Source organism: Muntiacus reevesi, chromosome 7 (assembly GCF_963930625.1).
Source record: "Muntiacus reevesi chromosome 7, mMunRee1.1, whole genome shotgun sequence".
Lineage (NCBI taxonomy): Eukaryota > Metazoa > Chordata > Mammalia > Artiodactyla > Cervidae > Muntiacus > Muntiacus reevesi.
This window is the reverse complement of record NC_089255.1, coordinates 50,394,517-50,413,685: the sequence shown is the minus strand read 5'-3', so window position 1 is coordinate 50,413,685 and position 19,169 is coordinate 50,394,517. Positions and strand designations below refer to the sequence as shown.

General features: G+C 38.1%; 1 protein-coding gene across 2 annotated transcripts in view; it reads left to right on the top strand.

The window, feature by feature from the left end:
- The first annotated feature begins 1,818 nt into the window (after positions 1–1,818).
- Positions 1,819–19,169, top strand: part of AQP9 (aquaporin 9) — a 41,417-nt gene continuing 24,066 nt past the window's right edge. For both annotated transcript variants that reach the window (XM_065941500.1, XM_065941502.1), the window contains exon 1: positions 1,819–1,929. In XM_065941500.1, coding sequence (XP_065797572.1) covers positions 1,819–1,929 — 111 coding nt within the window. The remainder of the gene's footprint in view (positions 1,930–19,169) is intronic.

Genomic DNA, 19,169 nt, shown 5'->3' with positions numbered 1-19,169 from the left:
AATGAGTACGCCATAAATATTTGTTAGGTGAGGGAGTGGACAGACCAAAGAACACCCTTGTGTGGTATTAGTTGTAAACACAACAATAAAGTCCTGTTTCTCTGGCCCATTCACTGGTACTTGGGAATAGTGTGGTCATAAATAACTCTTCTAGACAATAGTATCCATAACTTAACCAGGAGTTAGTCAAATACTTCATTACTGTTTGGGCAAAGGCATATTCTCAGGCAAGTTATAATCTCTTTAGACCTAAACTCTTGATTTCAATTATACACTAGGTATGTCTTCTGTCCTTGAAATATCTGCAGCTCTTTTCTCCAGGTCCTTCCTTCTCTTCCAGTCTGCCTCCTTAACTGGGAATAGCTGTGGGCCTCCTGCAAAGACAGGAGAGAGCTTGAAACAGAGCTGGCTTCTCTGTGGGAGAGTTGGGAAGAAGCATACAGCATGGGTACTCATTCCATGGGATGTTTTGGGATTCAAAAACAACCACTGGATTCTACTTCTTCAAACTAGTTTTGAAAAACAAAACTTGAATGTTTGATGTGATTAGAAGCTAGTCTTGAAGACAGTTTGCTGTCTGTAGGGATGTTATTCATCAAACTTAAAAAATATAACTCAGGAGCCTTGTTTAGGTATCTTTACTCCCTTCCTTGTTTAATTGGGGTGACATATACTCAGGTTGAGCTCCTTCTGACTCAGTAATCTCTAAGCAGTATAGACTTTCAAGCTACTGTTGTTTACTTACTATAGATTTTGCCTAAGTATTTCATGGTAAATGAAAGAGAGCAACTTGGTTTTCAAACTAGAATGCTTCTTAAGAAGCTGGTTTCTCCATCATTCTGATTCTGGATTCCAAGCTATCTTGGGTAGATGAATCCCAGCTACAGGATCCAAACAGGAGATCCCATTCTGTTCTACAGACTTGCCATGTGAAACTTGCAATTGTCTCTCTCTATGTTAATTTCTTCAGGTCTTCCCAGGTGGCTCACTGGTAAAGAATCTGCCTGCTAGTGTAGGAGATGCAGGTTGGATCCCTAGGTCAAGAGCCCCTGGAGAAGGAAATGGCAACCTACTCTGGTGTTCTTCCTGGGATAATCCCATGGACAGAAGAGCCTGGTGGGTTATAGTCCGTGGGGTCACAAAGAGTGACTGAGACGCTGAGCACAAACATGGTAATTTCTTCATCTCTAGAAGAAATGCAGTGGTTCTCAACATCATCAGGGAGCTGTAATTAAATCACTGAAATGTTACTGGAAGAAAAAAAGAGTGATTAATTTTGCAGAACAACATATCTATATTTTATTCATGTTCCATAATGTGCATGAAACTGCCTTCAGAGAAAAATGTTTACACTGGATGTATATGTGCCAAGCTACACTTCAACCAACCATTTCAGAATAGGGGAAAAAAAAGAAGCTTGCAATTGTGCAACATGTAAATCTCTCCTGGATTGGAGCCCATCGCTGTGGTTTGGCAACGATGCAACCAATACATCTCTTTTCTCATCTCTTGAAAAAAAAACCAACAGAGAAAAAAAGTACCATGAAAATAAAGGTAATGATTAATCCATCAGGCACAAAAAGGGTTATTTTCAGGATTTCAGGTTCTACCTGGCCATTTCAAATAAGCAGCAGCAACCACGGAACGACAACTTCACCACCAGAGGAGTAAACCACAGGTTCTAATTGGGACTGGATAACCTAATCAGGCATCTCCAGGAACCTGTGAGCAGTTGTTAAAAACTTTTATGTGCCAGTGAAGTAGGGATCAGAAGAAGCAGGTGTTGGTGAAACGAGTGGTCTTTGAAGAAGTGCCAAGATGCAGCCTGAGATGGAACAAAAGAAAAAAAGCTTGAAGCAGAGATTGGTCTTGAAGAACACTTTAGCCAAGGAAATGCTCTCTGAATTCTTGGGTACATTTATAATGATTGTAAGTATTTTCTGATTTCCTGAATTTTGAACCAAGGATGCCTTACTTGTAACCTAGCTGGTGATAAAAAATTTTATCTTTGTTTTGAGTTTGTCATTAGACTCACTTCTTTCAGCAATCAGTAAGTTACTTCCAGCAAGTTACTGTTTGGCTACTCAGTGGCCAACATTTTAGGTTTCTGCTTACTCACTCCATTTAGCCACAAAAGTGGATGAGAAAGGAAGAGGGGCATGAAGTACTTTCTTCATTTTACAGATTTACTCAGGCTCTAAAATGACTTTGTGACTAAAGTTAGCTGTTAGAAAATTTTTCCCTTTGCTTAACTGATTTATACCTTGCTTATTTCCCCAAAAATGTTAAGCTGATTTATCAATAATCAATAAATATGGATGTCAAGAGACAGCTTGTTATCACAAGTGCTTGGCAAAGATTGTGTTGTCAGATCACTTGATTTTTACTAAATTTAAAAATGCACTAATTTATTAGGTAGAAATAGTGTACTGTGCAATGGTTCAGCTGTAGTTTTATATTATTTTCCCCCTTTAATTAACTCAAACTAATCTCTAAAGAGTTTCAATTAGACAGTTATAAAAAATTGTCAGATATAAAGGAAGGATGTATTCTAAGAACCTTTTGAGGATTTTGCCTGAAGATTTGCACAGCTATTAATAAAAGTCTGGAAAGTTTACTTAAGTGGCATGGGCCCTATAGGTTTTCATCCTGTTGCATGTTCCATCATTCTCTGTATCCTGAATTTTTAGCTGGACTCAAACCATTATTGAGCAAAAGTTAAATATGTGATTATTTTCATGAGTAGCTGCTACTGATTTTAACTTGCTTTAAAACAACAACAAAAATCTGCTTGAAGATTCCCTACTCCACTTACGAATAATTTCATTTTTAAGATTATAGAGGATTATCCAAAAACTTTGTACATTAAAAGTTCTTGGGTGATATGCAGTATGGTGACTACAGTTAATAGTATTATATTATATATATGAAAATTGCTAAGATTATATCTTAAAAGTTCTCATCACAAGAAAAAAATGTATAACTATGTATGGAGATAGACATTAGTTAGATTTATCGTGATGCTTGTTTTACTATATAAACAAATATTGAATTAGTATATTGTACACCTGAACTAACATATTGCTATATGCTAATTATGCCTCATTTTTTTAAGTTCTTTGATTTGTGTAAGTACACATTTCAGGAGACTAATCCAAGAAAAGAATATGGACTCAAAAAATTGAACTAGTGTAAAATGAGACAGAGTGATATATTTTCTGGTTTCTGAAAACCTCTTTGTACATGATTCATTCAAGTATCTTCAAGGTATTAGGACAATTTCTTACATTCCCTCCTGACCATCCTCCCCTCTCATCTACGTGACTTAGTTAGACGGGGGCAGTGTTGGGGAGAAGGGCGTTGGAAGGAAAAGAGAGAGAAAATAAAAGTCAAGATTCTTCTGATTCTAGTCACTCTTTACTGAAAAATTGCCCTCGGGGAGTCAGAAATCCTGTGGTTATGTTCCTTGACAATTTGGTCCCAAAGGGAAGAGTGGTGGTTACCCCAGCCTAACTTCATCCTCAGGGTGACCTGTGATACAGAGAAGTGAAGTAAATTCAGTTAAAATTCTAAGTGCTCTGCAAGTAAAATAGAGGAGGAAGTGAGCTAAACATCTGTGTATTTTGTAATCAAAAAAAGTTAAAACCCTCTATTTCTTCATAAGAATCTGTTTCATAATCTCATACTGTCTGAATTGAGTAAATGAAAGTGGCTTTTAGCCATTCACTATTCTGCTCATGCAAACAGTAATGTGTCTTCCCCTACAAAGGTGGGAGCTACAGAAATAATATCTTGACACAGTATGCTGAAAAATTAAATTTTGTATCTTCTGGCTAAAGCCAATCATTTCCCGAAATGTTTGATTTCTATTTATACTGTTCTAAAATGAACCTTGATGAAATCTTTCTGATTATAAAATTCAATTTTGTTGAGGCTTGTGGGGATGTATAAACAAGAAAATTCTGCAAAAATGTACTTTTTTCAATATATATATAAATTAAAATTTTAGTTTTTAATAAATCTACATGGTCTTGCTCAAAGGTTATCCAAAGTAATTATTTCTGCTTTATTAGAAAATGTGCATTTTGCCTTACTTTGTCTAGTAAAAAGTTTGCATGTTGATAAGGCATGGAGCAAAGGGAGCACTAAAAATTGGCAGACTGTATATGTAGGACTCACTTTATTTGTAAAGATAATTTTCACTGAGACACTGGGAGTCTGATGCCATTTTCACCCCAATCTTAAAAAGTGCTCTTAAGGGAAGCATCTCAAGCTCATTCACACTGTGGTATAAATGACTGATAAGGGCTACTGGTAGCTTTAAGGGAAGAGAAGTTCCATGAAAAATTCTCTGTATATTAAAATAATTAAGTCATAAGCTAAAAACTTAGCTCTAATTTGGCCTTTTAGACATTGGGATGGATGGTGGTGGTGGTTTAGTCGCTAAGCAGCGTCTGACTCTTGTGACCCCATGGACTGTAGCCCACCAAGCTCCTCTGTCCATGGGATTTTCCCAGAAAGAATACTGGAGTAGGTTGCTATTTCCTTCTCCAGGGGATCTTCCCAACCCAGGGATCAAACCCGCGTCTTCTACATTACAAGCGGATTCTTTACTGCTGAGTCACCAGGGGGATCCAGACATTGGAATAGGCAGGCCTTTTTGCCTTTACTGGTGTGAGGAAGACAGGCTGCAATGCATCTTTCCTATCACAGGGAAGAGGTTTAGAAGCACTGAGCTGCAAATATAGGGAGTAAGTAATAAGTATCCACTGTTTGTTAGCTTCTTTACCTACATTTATCACTCATAAACAGTTGAAGAAATGAAGGCTCAAAGAGATGAAGTAACTGCCCCCAAACCAGTAGGCTTTGCAGCGAACTGGGGTTCTTTCTAATTATAGAGCCTATGCTTTCCGCATACTTTTACCCATTGCTGGAATTCCTTTGGTAGTGTCCTTGATAGATAGTAAATCAGACTCTGCTTTAATATTTCCTTAGACTGGAGCCTTGAGTTAACACTGTGTGCATATGTGTTTAATTAATGAGAACCTGATGAGACCAGATCATTAGATGGGCCACCAAGAAGAAAAACCTACTCAATTCAGGTGGAAGTGTGTAAAGGTGAAGGCAGAGAACAGACTTCTCAGCCCCCAGCATGTGGGCCCATGATGTGTGGGTTTCCGGTTGCACATTAAATATACACTACATGTAAAATTCCTGACATAGGAAGCTCATTACATGTTAGCTCCCTTTCCCCTTGATCCTTCTGCTCTTTTACTTGAGAGTCTTTGTAGTATTTAAAAATAGCTTCTTTGTCCCCTCCTGGGCATTGTGCCCATACCTTTCCTTAGAACTGACTACAGAACTTTGCCCATACATAAAAGAAGCCCATCAGTGTGTGTTGAATTAATAATTCCTTTAGGAGGCTGAACTTCCCAAGATCTCTCATCACTTCTCACAGGATCTATGTTCACTCCTCACTATTCTGTGTACCCTCCTCTCTCTCCAAACATTCCAAGATTCTTTGATAAAGAGCCCATCCTATTGAAGATGCTAAGGTGAACAGCCCAGCCAGCAGCCATATTTCCCTTTATGGTGGAAGGACATCCTTCCAGGGCTGGACTTAGGAGTGGATGGCATCTACCTGTATATTGGGAAAGACCCTACATTTTTTTCCTCACCCTGTCAAGCCTGTACATTAGACATCTACCTTTTGGCCTATCTAAGAATGAAATAATGCAAGTACTTTTGATAAAAGTAATACATTTGATCTGTGCCATGAAGGGAAATAGAAAGGGCAGAAGCTGGTTACAGAAATTATAGGGTTCTCAAATGATTATTACAAAGTGTGCTCAGATCTTGGAATAGGTCTGATCCATATTAGGAAGCTGTTGAAACTAAAGAATGTAGGGTTAGCATTCAGTGTGAAATAGGAAAGTTCTTAAAATTAGCCAGTTCTTAAACTAAGGCCGCATTGCAGGGTATAATTTAGGGCAATCCTGGCCTACTACATTATCTGGAGTTCCCAGAGACTGGTAGGACAACTGTGAGGTAAGAGTGAGGTGGATGTCCTTTGCCCTTCTTGTTGATGGGAAGCTAAGGCACAGGCTGATGCAATTATAGGTCCTAGGAATCAGCATGGAGCCCAGTTGTCCTGTCTTATACACATACTGGGCCTTGGGTTTCCACTCTGCTTTTCCTCTAAGAGGCATGGAGTGTTTTTTCATCTGGACTGTTGCTTATTTTTTTATAACTCTCCATGGAGAGGAGGGGGAGAGGGAGGGAAGGAGGGAGAGAAAGAGAAACATGATGAACTCCATTTTGCCAGATGGGAAAACAGATGTAACACAATCAAGAGGTTCACCCAAGGTCACCCAGCCCATGAACACAAGAGCTAGGCTTAATATCTTGACTTCGGTCATTCCTAATATATTTGGTTGGCCAAAAATTTAGTCCGGGTTTTTCTATTACATCTCACAAAAACTTAAATGAAAATTTTGGCCAATCCAATACCAGTATTCAATGAGAATTAACACCTTTCATGTGGAAGTCCAAGAGAACTTTGTTAATTTTATAGCCTAAAATACATTAGATAGTAGAGTAATCAAAAGATTACTATATAGGACAGATATGACCATGACATGAACATTTCATAGAAGATCTATTAGCATGAAGGTTTTAGACTTCTTAAATGTGACCCACTCCAGTATTCTTGCCTGGGAAATCCCATGGACAGAGGAGCCTGGTGGGCTATAGTCCATGGGGTCACAAAGAGTCAGATATGACTTTGCAACTGAGCACCCAGGCACGACCACCTACAAACACATTCAAACACCCTGTAACATCAGAACTCTAAGGTGGTTCAGCCATCTCTTCATGGCTCTAATAAACATGTTGGCCATGCATGGCACTCTGTTCTTGCCCTAATATTTCTATTTTCTAGATCCTTCTCTGTGCAACCAATCTGTGGCTTAGAACAAAGGAACTAAAAGGAAGGGGCCGTTAAGAGACTTCATAAATCTTTTGTCTTACTCTCTGGCTGGAAATTCCCCTGTCCTGTCTTCTCTCTGCTTGGTTCAAGCTTGTAGCTTTGTAAAGCTGTGCCCTACTCCAGGCCTACAACCTCCAGGACTGTGGATCCCACAGAGCTAGAGTTGTCAATGTGCTGGCCAGTAATAGGCCAGGAGCCTCTGTTGATCTTGGATGGCTTGTTTCCCAGAGCTGTGGAAGGATCCTCATCCATAGGCCCTTACACTGGGATGAAGTTGTCTCTGTGGTCTGATCCCTGTGTCTTTCCAATGAGGAAACAGAGACCCATAGGCTCGCTCACAGAATTCTGTCAAATGCTCTTTCTACCACAGCAGAACATGGGAAAGAACATCCACCGCCAACGCTACCTGCTTCTTTTATTTATTTACAGTGTATGTCTAGTACTCTGCCTTTCCTGGGTCTGCACTTCTGCATGTGGGTGCTCTGTCACTTTAAGAAAGCCCAAGGTTCTAAATCTGAAGTGTGGACGAGCCAGCCACGAGGTCTTCTGTGGGTTCTTGCTCTGTGCTTTCAACGCGGGTGCAGAGGGGCCTGAAGTGGAAGATTCTCTCACTCCAGATAGTTACGTAATGAAGTCAAAGGATGGTGAAATTCCCATTTCCATACACTCATCAACTCTTGATATGCTTCAATTTTCTATTTTTGTCATTTGATATACAGGCAATAAAAGGTCACTAGAAATTTTAATGAATTCCTAGTGCAGTTGATCTTCTCATGTTACTGAACTTTGAGATTTCTCTCCTCTGGAAATTGATTCTTCATATACTCTGCATATTTTTTCTTTGTTTTCTTTTTCTACTTTTTCTTATTGGTTATAGGATACTGATATTTAAAAACAGACATGAAAAATATTTTGTGTTTTTTAATTACAGTTTAATATTTTGCTTTTCACATTTAGGTGCTTAAATTATTAGAATTTTAAAAACATTTATTGAAGTATAGTTTATTTACAATGTTGTGCTAGTTTCAGCACAGTGATTCAGTTATATATACATACATATATATATAATTTGTCAGATTCTTTTCCATTATAGGTATTTATAAAATACTGAGTATAGTTCCCTGTGTAGAATTTATTTTGGGGTAGTGTAGAGTAGGTATATCTTTATTTGGAAGGATCACCAGTTGTTCCAGTACCATTTTGACTAGTCTGTCCTATCTCTACTGGTGGTAATGTCCTCTCTATTATATACCAGTTCCCATATAAATGTGGTATATATCTAGACTTTATTTAGTTCCATTGATCTCTCTGTCCAAACCCTACCACTGTCACATATTTTTGTTATAATTGCTTTCTAAATAATTTTTGTTATCTGGTGTTTTTCTTCCTTGTTATTTTTTCAACATTATCTTAGCTATTTTTAGCCTTTCAGTCTTCCACATGAATTTTAGGATCTGGTTTATCAAGTTCCACACATACCCTGTAGAGATTTTGACTGGAATTGCACTGAATTTACACTATTCTGGACAGAACTGACATTTTGAAATAGTGAATCTGCTCACCCATAAATAATTCTTCATTCATAGGTCTGCTTTCATATTTCTCTCCAAAGTTTTATAAGTTACTTGGTATTAGTCATACACTTATTTTTGTTTGATATAGTTCTAGCTATCTTATGGTTATGATCACTACTCTGAGTAGTACCTTTTAAATGATATTTTATAATTGGTTATTACTAGTGTTTAGAAACAATACTGAGTGTTATATATTGATTTTGTATTCAGTAAACTTGGTCATTCTCTTATTAATTCAAATAAGTCTAAGATTGTCTTAGATATTCTGTATAGTTCAAGGCTGTCAAATTTGAGTGCCGCTACCCATATGTGGCTACTTAAATTAAAATTAATCTTAAATAAAATAAGAAATTTAGTTTCTGCCCTTCCTAGTTCTATTTTATGTGCTCAAGAACCATATATGACTATTGACTACCATATCGGACAGCAGAGATACAATAACAGAACTTTTCACTCATTGAAAAATGTTCTATTGAACTGTACTGACATAGATAATACCTATTTCTCTGAGAATATGGGAGTTTTTAATTTTCTTTCTTTTTAGTCCTTAAATATTTAATTTCTTCTTCTTCTTATAATGAAAACCTCTTGTTCAATGTTACTAGAAGCTATAATTGTGTCATACTTGTTCTATCCCCAACTTTTAAAAATCTGCTTCTTATATTTTACCATTAAACAATAGTTTCTGTTGGTTTTGGGTAGACATTCTTGATTTGAGAAAGGAAATTCCTATCTCTTTCTCATTTACTAAAACTCCGATTAGGAACAATTGTTGAATTTTTTAAAAAATACAATTCTACATCTATTGAGATAACCACATGGGTTTCTGTTCTTATCTGTTGATAAAGAAAATTACATTGATAAATACTTTTAGTGTTAAATCATCCTTACGTTCCTGAGATTAATTCCCACCTAATCACAGCATTTAATTTGCAATGTTTCATTAAGGATCTGGACTATAATTTCACTTATTATATTTTCCTGTCTACTTTTATTACCAGCAGCATATTAACTTCATGAAATATACTGGAATTTTCCCCCACTTTTTGTTTTCTGGAACACTTTGTATAAAATGAGGATTATCAGTTCATTAAAGATTACTTAGCATGTGAACTGAAAAAGAAAGAGAGATGTATGAAAGTAGATTTCTCTAAAGCTATGTTTCATTTAGATTTTCTGTTATTAATTCTACTTTGGCAATTTATTTTTTTCCAGAGAATTGTGTTTTATTTCTGTTTTCAAATGTAGTTTTTAAAATTTTTTAATACTTCCAAAATTAATATAGGAAAGCAGTAATTTTGAAATGATTTTTCACAGTATTGGCTTCCAGCTTTTAAAAATCTCTGTGGTGATGTCCTTTAATTTTTATTTATTTTTCATTGAAGTATTTTGATTTATAATGTGCTAATCTCTGCTATACAGCAAAATGACTCAATTATACACATATATGCATTTTGTTCTTTAATTTTTAATGTGGTTTCTATTTTTTCCACTTAGCTTCTGCTTTGACATTTCTTACATTCTCCGATTGAGTTGATTCTCCCATCAGCTTTCTTTATTTCTCCCTTTTCTCCTCTGCTTACTCTTTCTATTCTTTAAGTACTTATTCTTACATTTAAAAAAGTGTATTAGTGCACTAACAAACTTTAAAATGAATTAAGATCTCTTTCCTTCTGAACAACACAAAAATGTTTTAAAAGCCTAATTGTAATCAACTACTTCATCTTATGGCATTATATCTAATATTATACTCACTGTGCTTAATATTAGTGTTTTGAATAGTGAATACTTATTTGAATTTACTATCAATTACCAGTTTATTTGTTAATCATTACTGCATTCATCCTTTATTTTCTTTCAGGTGCTGGCTTCTTTGTGCAGTTAGGAAAAAAAAAGCTTTCTTAAGGAAATTTTTCAGGAAGGGTAGTCTTTGTTTGTCCGACTATGTCTTTATTTTACTCTCAAGCTTCAATGATAAATTAGCTGATAAGTTTTAGGTTGATGATTGGTTTTGTTTAGCAATTTGCAGGTATCATTTCAATATCTTTATTATTGCTATTGACAAGTCTATTATTGGTCTAATTTTTGTCCTTAATAATCTGCATTTCTCTGACTACTATTACATATTTCCCCTTTTCTCCTGAAACTTCCCTATAATATGACTAGGAATGAATTTATTATTTTTTTTTTGTAGTGCCCAGGATTCATTGTTCATCTTCAATTTAAAGATTTGCAATTTTCACCAATTCTGGAAAATTCTCAGCTTTATCATCTTTTCTGTCCTCCAGACTCTATTTTTTTCTTCCAGAATTCCTGTTAAACTCATATAGATGCTTGATGCTCTCACTTTTTTCATTACCTCTCCCAACTACTTTGACAAATCCATCTAAACCTCTCCATGATGAATTTTGTGTAATGCTCTCAAATCTGTCTGCTGATTCACTAATTCCCTATCCAGTTATATCTAGTCTTGTGTTTAATATGTTTATTAAGTCTTCAGTTTCCTTAATATGTTTTCATTTCTAGAAATTCTATTTGGTTCTTGTACTTCATTGTTTTTATTTTCTCTCCTTATGTGTTTATTTTTTTAATCTGTTTAACTGAAGTCTAACACATTTACAGTATTTTATGGTATTTCATCTCAAGTTTTGGAGTTGGTAATCATCCTGCGTATTTTATCCACTGCTTCATTCACAAAGGATCATTCCCTTTAGTGTTTTGTGAATTTGTATTGTAAGCTCTTTAAGAAGGTTTATTCTTCAGTGTGGGAGATCTTTAAGGCCCAAATTGTGGCACTGCTCTTCCAGAACAGGTGTGCATTTGCTTCTGCTAGGTTGCCCAGGTATATCACCAACCAGAAATGATTACCATAAAGTGGAAAACTGAAAAAGAGAAGGCTGATGAGTGTGGGTGCAGTGGTGAAGAGTTCTCTGCTCCCTTTCTCCCACCTGGAATATGTGACCATGAGAGACTAGGAAACCCTATCAGTTCAGTTCAATTCAGTTCAGTCACTCAGTCGTGTCCAACTCTTTGCTGTCCCATGGACTGCAGCATACCAGGCCTCCCTGTCCATCACCATCTACTGGAGTTTACTCAAACTCATGTCCATTGAGTCGGTGGTGCCATCCAACCACATCATTCTCTATCGGCCCCTTCTCCCATCTTCAATCTTGCCCAGAATCAGGGTCTTTTCAGATGAGTCAGTTCTTTGCATCATGTGGTCAACATACTGGAGTTTAAGCTTCAGCATCAGTCCTTCCAATGAATATTCAGGACTGATTTCCTTTAAGATGGACTGGTTGGATCTCCTTGCAGTCCAAGGGACTCTCAAGAGTCTTCTCCAACACCACAGTTCAAAAGCATCAATTCTTTGGCACTCAGCTTTCTTTATAGTTCAACTCTCACATCCATACACGACTACTGGAAAAACCATAGCTTTGACTAGACGGACCTTTGTTGGCAAAGTAATGTCTCTGCTTTTTAATATGCTGTCTAGGTTGGTCATAGCTTTTCTTCCAAGGAGTAAGCATCTTTTAATTTCATGGCTGCAGTCACCATCTCCAGTGATTTTGAAGCCCCGAAAAATAAAGTCTGTCATTGTTTCCATTGTTTCCCCATCTATTTGCCATGAAGTGATGCAAAACTAAGTGATGCAAAAACTAAGATGCCATGATCTTAGTTTTCTGAATGTTGAGTTTGAAGCCAACTTTTTCATTCTCCTCTTTGCTTTCATCAAGAGCCTCTTTAGTTCTTTGCTTTCTGCCATATGGATGGTGTCATCTGCATATCTGAGGTTATTGATATTTCCCCTGGCAATCTTGATTATAGCTTGTGCTTCATCCAGCCCAGCATTTCTCATGATGTACTTGGCATATAAGTTAAATAAGCAGGGTGACAGTATACAGCCTTGACGTACTCCTTTCCCTGTTTGGAACCAGTCTGTTGTTCCATGTCCAGTTCTAACTGTTGCTTCCTGACCTGCATATAGATTTCTTAAGAGGCAGGTCAGGGGGAAACCCTATGCTTTCTGCAAATGAGGCTGAATCTCTTCAAATCCTTAGACTCTGAGTCAGTATCAGCTGAAGAAGGACTTCCCTGCAGTCCTCCCCTTATCAGCAGTGAACATGAAGGGCCAGACTAACTTGGGAAATTTCAGAGTTCCAAAGGACCTGAGGAGAAAAGTCTGTTCTGAGTCACTGATCTTAGGGCTGCAGACTCATAAAGCCACATTTGATTCTGCCAAAAATAAACTCTGTGATCCCTGAGTTTTAATTTTGTCCCAGAAAACTTGCTATTTTCATTACTTTTGAAAGGAAATTTTCGTTTTTTACTTTCCAGAAGTGGAGCTGCTTAGTTTTTAGTGACAAAGTTTGTTGCAACATGTTCTCATTACTTGACAAGAAAGGAGAATGTGGGATGAGAGCAGAAGCTGGCTCCTCATTTATCTGCCTTGTGATGCAGAGGACTCATAATGTGAGGACTACGAGGGAGGGAAGCCTCATAGAAATGAGATCACAATCCATAGAATCAATCAAGATGTAAAAGCACCCAGCAGTGACTTTATGCATCTAGTGGGCACCTTATTTCATGCCTGAGGTAGGATTGCGAAGTTCACTGACCCTGCAAAGCAAAGTAAATGCTTTAAAAGTAAATATGCATGAGACAAGTGCTAGGGCCTGGTGCACTGGGAAGATCCAGAGGAATCAGGTGGAGAGGGAGGTAGGAGGGGGGATCGGGATGGGGAATACATGTAAATCCATGGCTGATTCATGTCAATGTATGGCAAAAACCACTATAATATTGTAAAGTAATTAGCCTCCAACTAATAAAAATAAATGGAAAAAAAAAAGTAAATATGCCAGCAAAATGTGCACCCCACCCCCCTAGCCATCTTAATAGATGGGCTGATATACTCTAAGCTACATGATGGGGATAATCAATCAAGACCAAAAAAGACCTGAGGGCTTAGTCCTCATCCTAGAATAAGTCTACATGGCTTAATCTCTTTTGTTGCAGGAAACCTCCCCCTAAATCCTATGCCTCTATTAACAAGTAGTTTAAAGAAATTGGAGTGTATTGCTGTAATGGACTCTTATGCAGCTGTTAAAGATAATGAGGCCAATATTCACATGCTGATATAGAAAGACTCACTAAGCTTTTAAAATGAAAAAGCAGGTAGAAGATATTCCCATTTGTATAAATGTTTATACACGTTTAACAGGATACACCAGAAAATATTGTTATTAGTTACCTGTAGAGAATAAAATATGAAATTTTGAGTGAGAAGGAGACTAACTCTCATATTTTATCATATCCCCTTTATAACTGAAAATTTTCTACATGTTCATGAATATTTTCTTCACTTCTCTGCTCCCCATAAAAGAGCTCACTCAGCAGAATTTACCTCTTCCAAGTGACTTAGGGAGTTGCTCAAACTGTGTTCTGAAGAATACTAGTTCTGTAAAATGCACACAAGAACTACGTGAAAGAAAATGCTGTCCTTTCCAAATACACTTTGGAAACATTGGGATAAACCAAGCTAAGCAGTTTTCTCAACTGTAGGAATTATCAGAGCCTTTAAACTTCACTGTAAATCTCTAAGAGGGGACTAGAATGTACAGCTGTCCCCAGACTAACTTGGTGACAACCCCCATTTTGTGAGGAGCATCTCATGGAACTGATGACTCGTGGAATATACTTTAGAAACTGCAAGCTCTGGAATGAACCTAAGAAATAAAGCAGGGCTCTAAACCCTTCCATCTTCAAGGATCTTCCAGATTGAGAGTGACCTGAAATATACTTGACATTGTTGGACCACTCTGAAAGAAGTGAGAATTGTCCTCAGCAACCTCCCATCCATACCCAGCACACTCAGTCCCATAGTTATCCTGATACGAAAACACACACACCTTAACAAATTATTCATTAGTTTCTTATTGTGACCCCTATTCTGGCATTATTTGGGGTGAGCTGAGGGAATGAGGGACTGGGTGCAGATCAGAAAAGGAGGTCACTATTCTTTTCAGCTTTGTGGAAATAGTGGAGTTTAGCCACCTCTCATTTCTGAGATCTGTGTTGGTTCTGGGCACTCTTCTACTCGGAATCCTGTAAGATTGGCCATTTGCCCATTCACTTGGTTCTCAAATCTCAGATTCCGCTCTTTTTATGAGCCTGCCTTAAAATCATCTCTTTTGAAGTACAGCTGGTTCTTACAGATGATTGATCGTGTTCTGATATTATCTCAGGTTACATGCCACCCAATACTTTATTTTTAACCAGAATGTCCAGATTTCAGTCTAAGTTCTTTGTGACTGTTTTTGTTATGAGTGAGAAAGTTTTATTTTCCAATTGGAAATCTAACCAACTGGAAAGCCGTGCATAAAGAGGCATTCTGTCCTAATAAAGAAACCAAGTAACCCCAACAAGATAGCAGCAGTTGTCCCAGGAGAAACACAGGACTGGGAATCAGAGAAGTTGTCTCCAGATTCAGATTCTGCCACTTGTTAGCAATAGGATTTTTTGTTAAGTCATGCAGCTTTTCACTTTTTAAATGGGGATTTAATATTGGGAGGAATGTTGTTCAGTCACTAAGTCATGTCCAACTCTTTGCAACCCCATGGACTGTAGCATGCCAGGCTTCCCTGTCCTTCACTATCTCCCAGAGTCTGCTCAAACTCATGTCCATTGAGTTAGTGATGCCATCCAACCATCTCATACTCTGTTGCCCCCTTCTCCTTTGACCTTCAATCTTTCCCGGCATCAGGGTCTTTTCCAATGAGTCAGTTCTTCGCATCAGGTGGCCAAAGTATTGGAGCTTCTATTATGGAAGTAATAGAAGTGATACACTTTGTCCATTGTATACATGCTGTAAATGCTTGCTCATTCACCCATCCAGTGGCCAAAATTAAGTACAATCAAACCTGGACCTTATCACTTGCTGCCTCTGTGAATGTGAGAAATTCTCTTGACCTCTTAACCTCTCTAAACTTTGTTTCCTTATATGTAAAGTGGAGACAATAAAAGGAGTAGGACTCATTGGGTCCTTGTGAGAATTAATGGGCTAATATATGCTATTATACTCTATAAGCAGTATTTGTTTCTGTTGTTGTTACTATTATAATTACATGTTCCAATAGACAAAGTCACATAAAATAAATAGGTATATTAATATATAGACAGATTGAGTAGGATGTGGGACTTCTGGTAACAGACACCTACAGCACAGGCTGGAGCGCCAAGGTTTGCCAAGACCAGGGTCCTGACAGGTGGGGATTTATTCTTCCTTCTCTCCAGGGACAAAAGACATAATGCTTACAGAGAGAGGAGACACTCTGGTAAGCCCCCAAGATGACTTTCTTCTCAAGAATAGGACTGTGTTTGTGTTTTTTGGTCTTCCTATTCCTTAACCTACTTAGATAAAGTTTTACCCATAGTTAGTCCTTCATTTGAAGGTAGCCACAGACCCTTCCGCCAGGAAATGGGAGGCTGTCTTGCGTCTCAGGGCAGGTTTGCTATCACCATAGTGTCTGTGGGGCCAGAAAATTACAAGCCCCAAAATCTTAAGTGGGTTTCCATTCCTAGGATTTAAGATGGTACTCAAGAGCCCCAGAGCTTATTGAAACCAGACAGGTAAGATATCTGGGTGAAGGCCTGGTGGGGTTAGGGAGAAAGTGGGCAGTGTACACATGTCTTAGGGGGCATCTCGTTTTGCCACTCAGACCATCTCCACTGTGTGTAAGCAGGAATGAGGTAAAGCTTCATCAAGTATAACAGTTTTGCAAGAATGATCAGAAATCCAGAGTTCTATGTGAATTTTTCTATTTTTATATACTGGCAGCAATTTCTAAAAATCACCAAGTGGGCCAAACAAAACACATCTTTGAGTCGATCCTACTTAAAGGCAGTCTTCAACCATGGCCCACTAGTTTGTGACTCTGCTCTGAAGGTGTCCTGAACCACATTCTACAAAGACAAAACATTCTCACCAGGAAAGCACAGATGGAGAGATCATTGAGGGTCTAAGCCTGCTGTCTGATATTGCCTGTTTACAGGAGGACTGGCTAACAGAAATCTAAGTCCTACATGCAAGACTGTGTTCCTTTTCTCTTCCCATCCTACCCCCTGGCAAAATTAGTTGAGGCAATAGTGTAAAAATCATTTTATTTCTGGCAATATCAAAAGATAAATCTTGATATTATATTATCATAGTCAAGTTCTTCATGAGACCAATCTGTTATACACTCACATGATATATTAATATATCTCAGATTCAATGTCAGGTGGTTCAATAATTTGGGGTATTAATCAAGTAATTCAAAAATTTGGGGAGACTTAAATGTGAAAATTTCTATCATCTAGTTAGTAAGGTTTACAAAACTACATCCCCATGTGCACTTTCCCTAGGCATGAGTACTTACACCATTCATGAGTAACAAGCTTGTAACATAAAAGGACAGTGCATCACTTCATACAGTTTTCATGATTCTTACCAGTTCCCATCTCCTACCTCTCCTACTGCTCTGTAAGCTTTGAGAGGCCCTGTGTCTGGTTTTTTGCATCCCTCCTACACCAGGAAGCATGCATGGCACTTCGAATTTTTAAATGTACATGAACAGGGAGGAATGGATGAAGAAAAGTGAATACCAAATCTCAATGAAAGGTATTTGTAGATTCGGAGATCTTTGTTTCCTACTGTTTGATTTTTTTTTTTTTTTGCATTTCTTTTTTTCTATTTTTTAATTTAAATATATATATTTATTTAAAATTTTTACAATGTTGTGTTGATTTCTGCCATACAGCAACGCAAATCAGCCATAATTATACATACATCCCCTCCCTCCCTATCCTCCCTCTCCTCCCCGCTCCCATCCCTCCAGGTCATCACAGAGGTACCAGGCTGGGCTCCTTGTGCTACACAGCAATTTGACTTTTTGAAAGACAGACTTGTGAAATACACATCTGGACAAATGACTTATTTGGCTCAGGTACAGTCGAGGGCTGTTCATGTAAGTGAAGGAACATCAACTTTGGATGGAAATGTTAATTTGGGATTCAAAAAGATATTTTCACTAGCTGTAAGTCCTTGGGTAAATTACTTAATTTCTTTGGCCTAAGATTTCAGTTTTCTTCCTCCTTAGGTTTCTATTGGGATTAAATGAGATTATTTATATCATATATATATATGTGTGTGTGTGTATGTATACAAATCTGATAAAAACACATACACTCACCCACCTACCCACAAAACAAATCAGTTTACTTAAAATATGTGTTGCCACAGATATGTTCTTTTAATGCTGACTTCTGTTCTATGAATATTTATATCATTTTATGACAAATCACCTAGTGAAGAATATTTTTCATTCAAAATATATTCCTTACCTATTTCCAGGAAAACTTGCAGCAGTATAAGGTGAACAGCCATACATGATTCCTGTTCTTGCGTCACATTGCTGCTGCCCACAGTGGGCACAAACTGGAGGACGCTGGCTTCCTAGACAAGTTTTTAAAAGCACAATAAAACACCAGCCAGGTGTGCTCTGAAGGTACTAGAGCACTTTAGAATGGCCACCTGGCTTAGTTCTTTGACTCTGATTCAGTAAAAGGTATTAAAGGGGCACGTGGGGCCTGGACAGAGAGGTGGAATTGTTTGACTTCTTGAGTCTTGCTGTTGTGATAGGTGTGAATGCTAAACAAGTGCCCTAAATGTTGGCCAGCTCCACCAGAAATCCACGTGGTTCATGGGTGTGGCTTGGAAGTGTGGAAAAGGCCCACTCCACCTTTCTCTCAGCCGGGAGCAGACAGGTTTGGTCAGCAACAGGGGGAGGAGTGTGCCTTCAGCTGAGACTACAAGACAGGGAGGCACTGTGAGGAGAGAAGCAAGCAAAAGAAAACAAGAGGGGAAAGGTCTCACTCTGCCATCAGGTCTAATGCTCCACGGTGAGCGTCTGGTCATCTAGTGGAAGCTCTCTCTCAAAGAGGGGTTAAAAATCAGGCAAACAGGAATAAAAAAAATAGGCTGTGCACGAACTGAAAAAGTTGCACTTAATCACCAACATGTCTCATTGATCTCTGAGAAAGGAAGGGAAATGGGGCTGAAAAGGATTTTTCTCCAGGTCATGGGAAGCTTCAGCAATAAAGTACAAGTGTTGGTGTTTTTCAGAACCAGAGCGACCACAGACGTTGTCACCAGAAAAGCCACTTGTCTTGTCACAAAGAGCAGGCTCTATGAGGAGGCTTCCAAATGAGCTTCAACCTCAGTACTTTCTCCTCAGACTGTATCTGGTCTACAGGGAGGCCTTTAATACTGGGAGGTTTGGTAATAGATGGCTGCTGCCTCCAAACCCTTCCACATTCCCAGACAGTCTTTATTCTCAGCACGCAGATAGGAAAACTGGTATCCCCATCTTACCTCCTGTGGAAAACCCAGTGTCCTCCCTGAAACTTTCTGTGAATTCTTGGGGACCTTGCTTGCTTCTGATGACCTTTGGCTCTGTCCAATATGTAATGGTTAGGAGCACAGTCCTCTAAGACAGGCCTGCAATCAAATCCTGGTTCTGTCTTCTTTCCTTTTATGATGTAACATTGGGGAAATTGCTTGGCCTTTC